The sequence below is a fragment of the Oreochromis aureus genome, linkage group 3 (assembly GCF_013358895.1).
Source record: "Oreochromis aureus strain Israel breed Guangdong linkage group 3, ZZ_aureus, whole genome shotgun sequence".
In the NCBI taxonomy this organism is placed as follows: domain Eukaryota; kingdom Metazoa; phylum Chordata; class Actinopteri; order Cichliformes; family Cichlidae; genus Oreochromis; species Oreochromis aureus.
In genome coordinates this window covers 112,871,601-112,876,669 of record NC_052944.1, presented here as the reverse complement: position 1 = coordinate 112,876,669, position 5,069 = coordinate 112,871,601, and the positions used below count along the sequence as shown (strand labels likewise).

Sequence of the window (5,069 nt, the reverse complement as noted above, 5' to 3'; positions counted from 1 at the left end):
GGAAACCAAGGATGTCAAAGCCGAACAAAGGCATGTGTACTGCTGATGGGAGTGATATATGCCCTCAAACTCGAATATCCGAAGGAGCTGAAGAACACATTTGACACTTTTCAAAAACTTCTTTTGGAACTTGATGGGGCGAAGCTCCTGAAAAAGAGGGAAACTCCTCTTTTGCTTCTCTGTTCCATTTGCTTCCTCTTCTGTTCCAGCTGATCATATAAAGACTGATTTTCAGATTTGATGTCTTCCAGTTCTGCTTTGATTACACTGATCTCAAAGCCCATCTTGAAAAAAAAATGTGTTATTGTCCAACATTATTGAAACAACTTTTAAAGTTGTTAGTTTAGAAGTTATAAACAGGTTCATTACTTGAAAGCTTGCTTGAAGCTGTTGTGTTGCACTTTATTCTGTGTTTTTATGAATTAAAAACATTGAGATGATCTGAATGTCTTTTTTGAGGGGTACATTTTGCCTTATATGAATAGGTAATGTTTATCAACTGATAATAATTAAATTTTATTAGTATTACCAACTAGCAAACAAGGGATAATTTTACCTAATTTCAACGAGTAAGTAGCTGTTGAATATATACATACAGGTCCTTCTCAAAAAATTAGCATATTGTGATAAAGTCCATTATTTCCTGTAATGTACTGATAAACATTAGACTTTCATATATTTTAGATTCATTACACACAACTGAAGTAGTTCAAGCCTTTCATTGTTTTAATATTGATGATTTTGGCATACATAACTCATGAAAACCCAAAATTCCTATCTCAAAAAATTAAACTGCAAACACAAACTTATATGTTATTAATTAGTGCAGAGAAAATAGAGGGCATAGAGTGAGTGAAAAGAGAGAAAAGAGGAACACCAGAAAACACCAGAAAAGAGGAAGTAGAGTGTGTTGACTGAAGGACAGGAAGAAGCCTTGAATGCGTTAATATGTTTATCTGATTAGCAGAGCCATGCAAGAGCATTAAAGCCAAATAGGGCAAGTGATAGCTTTGCACAATAAGGAGCCACCCTTTAAGGGTGGTAGAAGCAAAACATATAACCATACACACATTTAAAGGACAAAAAACCCTTTCCATAAAAGGAGTTAATTACATTGTCAGCCCATCACCTCCAGTAACTTTTAAGTTTGAGTTCCATAAAAGGAGACAAGAATCAGGCTTTTAGCAGACATGGTTGTTTTGTCAGCACTTCTTCTTTTACACAGACCCACCTAGATGTGAGGGGGTAGCAGATTATAAATGTAACTGTGGCATAAGGAAGTTTCAGATCAAATTTAGGGTGTTGGTCTCCAAAGTGTGCACTTTGCTTTGCCTTCTGATTGAAATAGAGGATCAAACCTAGTTTTGGATCTCTGAGTGTTCTTCTTGCCTAGGTCAAATGGATCGGAGAGACTGAAGTCCAGTCTTGACAGTGGCTTGTGGGTCAATAAGAGAGCAGGTATAGAATTAAAAAGCTCCTGCTGCAGTTCAGTCACTGCAGTTGAAGATAGCAGTAAGGTCACTGACAGCAATGAGTCATCTTACTTTTCTTCTCCTTGTGCTGTGTGTTGGTGAGTACTCAACTGCTTCATTACTTGAATTTTGTCTTATTCTATTACTATAAACAAAATTCATGTGCTATATTTTTACAAATTCAGTAGACTGTTCTGTTCTCAGTCTTCCTTCTTGTGCTTCTCTGATAGTGTGTTTTTAATTAAAAAGTGTTACAGACACTGGGGAGCCATTGTTTTTAAAATTGTTAAAACCACCATTTACTATATTATTTAGTTCTCAAACTTTTGGAAGGTATTTTTTGTTTCTCTATTTGTTTGCTTTTGTTTGAAGATTTAAATCTCTGCAGTTACTTAATTCCTGTGTAATACTTAACAATTAGGTACTCATCATCTTAAAAGCAAATTCACCGCTGCTTTCTAAGTAACTGCTGTTGTAACTTTAAGTCACACATTTAAGGATCATCTCTCCCAGCTGTCACAGTGAGCACAGTGGTGGATCTGCAAAAGAGAATCTATGGTGGGACTGACTGTAATCAAAACGAGCGTCGATACCATGTTAGCCTGACATTATATGCTGATGGAAGGTGCAGTCACTGTGGTGGCTCTCTGATTAGAAACCAGTGGATTCTAACTGCAGCTCACTGCAGGAGTAGACCAATGTGAGTGTTTTACCTCAACCTTAACATGTTATCCATGAACCATTTTATTCTGAAAACCTTCCATTTTAATGCCTTTGTATGAGAACAATGTTGTTGTCTAGATATCAACAAAAAGAAACATATCAGTGATAAATTTAGCTTGGTTTTGCACTTTTACATATTGTTTCTACTTAGTGACAGCAGGATAGTAGATCTGCTACCTAAAGAGATAAGTTGATGGTATTCACCCTACATGTGCATGTTATCATTCTTCCAGGTTTGCAGTTGTAGGTGTGCATGCAGGACAACGAAATGTACAGAGAATTGAGGAAAGCAATATAATCACCCATCAACATGATGACATCATGCTTGTGAAGTTACCAAATCCCACTGCTGGCATTCCAACTGTTCCTTGCCCAAATATTAATGATGACCCAACAATGTGAGCTACAATCAGTGATTTGAATTTAGGTCTTAAATTTGTGAAATACAATAAATGAAAGACAATGGTGCAGAGCATACAATCTGTGCAAATGTGCAACATAGAAGATGTAATGTTTGACGCCTCATACTTAAAATAGCTAAGCGAAAGTGGATAGGTCCAAATCCAGAGTTAATTTACTTGATTTATTATGAGCTTAGAATACACCAGTGGATGTGCATCACTAGATGAATTTCTTTTTTTTTTTCCAGAGGTAATAATGCGCAGGTCGCTGGTCATTCTACCCATTTAATAGATCAACAAGGTTTCATAGGTAAGAACATTTTTTTTTGGTAATTTTACAGTTAGATAATTTATGTCAGAGGTTGGTTTTTGGTTGTGAGCTTTTTATTTTACACTTTATAAGTAAAGTATACTTACATGTAGCTTTTCTTTAACAATACAATGAATTTCCTGCATGCTAGTTTCCTGTCCTTTCATATGTTGCTCAGCATATAACAATGAGATAGTTTTTTTTAGTTTTAAATCAATGGGAAATATACTGCACGTATATATGATACAACATTAATTTTTTAAATGTTTTTTATTTTTTTTTATTTTTCTCTAGTTCCTGATTTTCCAAGTAATCTCAAATGTGCAACAATGGATGTTGTCAACTGTGATGATCCAGAGTGGAATACATTTTACCAACAAAATCCTTATTTACCTCATGTACCTCAACAAAATAGGTTGTGTTTACAAAGACATGGGGTGGATGTTCGTCCTGTGAGTTGACATGGCTAATAACATTATAGTACATCATGCATAATCTAATCATAATCTAAACTATATTTTCTCTCACAGGGTGATTCTGGTGGCGGAGTGATACACAGGAATAATCTGTATGGTGTAATCGTTGCTACAGGTGAAGATGTCTGTGCTTGCGAAACTCTTTCCATAAGGGTCTGTCCTTACATGACCTGGATAAATCAGAATGCTGTCTGAAAATGAGTAAATGTTTATAATAAACAATTAACAGTGCAAGAAACTTGTGTTATGTGTATTCCTTCTACCGTAGAATATCTCTACATGGTAATTGCTAACATGTCGGTTCACACTGAGACTAGGTTAAAAAAAAATGGTAGAAAACTGAGCTTTTAGTCTCACATTGTGACTTTGGTCTAAAATATAGCTATGGCATAACTTTTGAACGTTGTGTAATTGAATTTATTTATTTATTTTTACAACATTCAACACTGATGATGGTTGTAGGATTGTTTTGATGAGTGACAAGAGTACAGATGCTGAATTTTATTACCGGAGTTCTTCTGATAAAATTGTAGTAATAGCTAGGAGGGTATGGAATGAGGATCACAGGTGGCAGCTTAAATAAATCTACAGTGTAGGTAGGACAAATCTAATCCATATTTAACATTTAGCCAGTGTAGTGTAATGTGGATGGGAGGATTTTGTTACTTTGAACTTGCTGAAGCTGATGTTTGAATAAGAAACATGTCAGACCAGTTTGCATAATCCCTAAAATCCCATCTGCTTTTAAAATAAATATAAATAAATGACAATTTAATATCAAGCAGTATCTCTATAAGCTGGGAAACTATTTCCCTCTCACAGGGAAACTCTGATGGAGGAGTGGTAGGCTACATAATGGCCGGATTTATGGGGTCGTTTCTTTTCTTGGAGATTCGAATTTTGTATATAGACCCTCATTCGGCTCTTGACGAAGGCGGTCGCACTTTTCTCCTCTCCCTCCTTTCCCTTATCTTCCCTGATTGGCCTCTCAATGTCGTTGTCTCAATGTCGTTGTCTCAATGTCCTTGCCTATGAAAAAAACACAGGTAGCAAAGGCTCCCAGGGAGGTCGCCACATCCTCCTCACCCAGACACCCCAATCCAAAAAGCTCAAAGCTGGAACTTGCCCTCAGGATGGTTACAATTTGAATTAGTTTTTTAATGTCCAAAAAGATCACAGAAAAGGTGGTGGATGACAGGAAAGCATCAAAAAATACGACCTGTATGTGTCTCTGATGTGGATTTGCCACTTGGAGAACGTTCCGGCAGTAACTCCAGAGCTGGGCAGCAACTCCTCCTCTGTGAGCCCGCTAGGTCGATAATGGCGGTTGGCGGGATCATTCTGTCACAGTCTCTGTGGCAGACCGTGGGGGGGGGGGGTGGGTGGGAAGGAGGACTCAAACGCAAGACTCTGCGATGTAAACAGTGCACTTTATTTACAGTGAAAGCTGTAAACACAATAAATCCCAGTGCGCTCCCCTGACTCCCGTGTCATGTCTTCTCAAAAGTCTGTGTTCTCCGTGCATGCTGCCCTCCGGTGTACCACGCTCCTCCTGAGGGGAAATAACAGAGGCAGCCGTCAAGACACTTAATTCCAGTAGGTAGTGATGGCCCACGTGAAGCTGACGCTCCGGAGCATGTGTCGAAAAAAACAACACACTGGTCCAGAAGCACTGTGTCGAGGCTTG

General features: G+C 37.7%; 1 protein-coding gene across 2 annotated transcripts; it reads left to right on the top strand.

Moving 5' to 3' along the window:
* Positions 1-1,236: 1,236 nt before the first annotated feature.
* On the top strand, positions 1,237-3,624 carry LOC116327675 (thrombin-like enzyme elegaxobin-1). 2 transcript variants are annotated; one of them, XM_039608436.1, is made up of 6 exons: positions 1,237-1,570; positions 1,971-2,172; positions 2,429-2,593; positions 2,845-2,906; positions 3,201-3,358; positions 3,437-3,624. In XM_039608436.1, exons 1-6 carry the CDS (start codon positions 1,531-1,533, stop codon positions 3,575-3,577), a joined length of 768 nt encoding a protein of 255 aa, XP_039464370.1. In that variant the 5' UTR covers positions 1,237-1,530; the 3' UTR covers positions 3,578-3,624. The 2 variants fall into 2 exon arrangements, with proteins under 2 accessions (XP_039464370.1, XP_031605179.1); XM_031749319.2 differs by having other exon boundaries at positions 1,247-1,570; positions 1,986-2,172.
* Positions 3,625-5,069: the final 1,445 nt, after the last annotated feature.

Coding starts and splice junctions, on each gene's coding strand:
- LOC116327675 (XM_039608436.1), top strand. CDS start 1,531: ATGAGTCATCTTACTTTTCTTCTCCTTGTGCTGTGTGTTG. Junction 2,594..2,844: donor ATTAATGATGACCCAACAAT/GTGAGCTACAAT, acceptor TTTTTTTTCCAG/AGGTAATAATGCGCAGGTCG. Junction 3,359..3,436: donor ATGGGGTGGATGTTCGTCCT/GTGAGTTGACAT, acceptor TTTCTCTCACAG/GGTGATTCTGGTGGCGGAGT.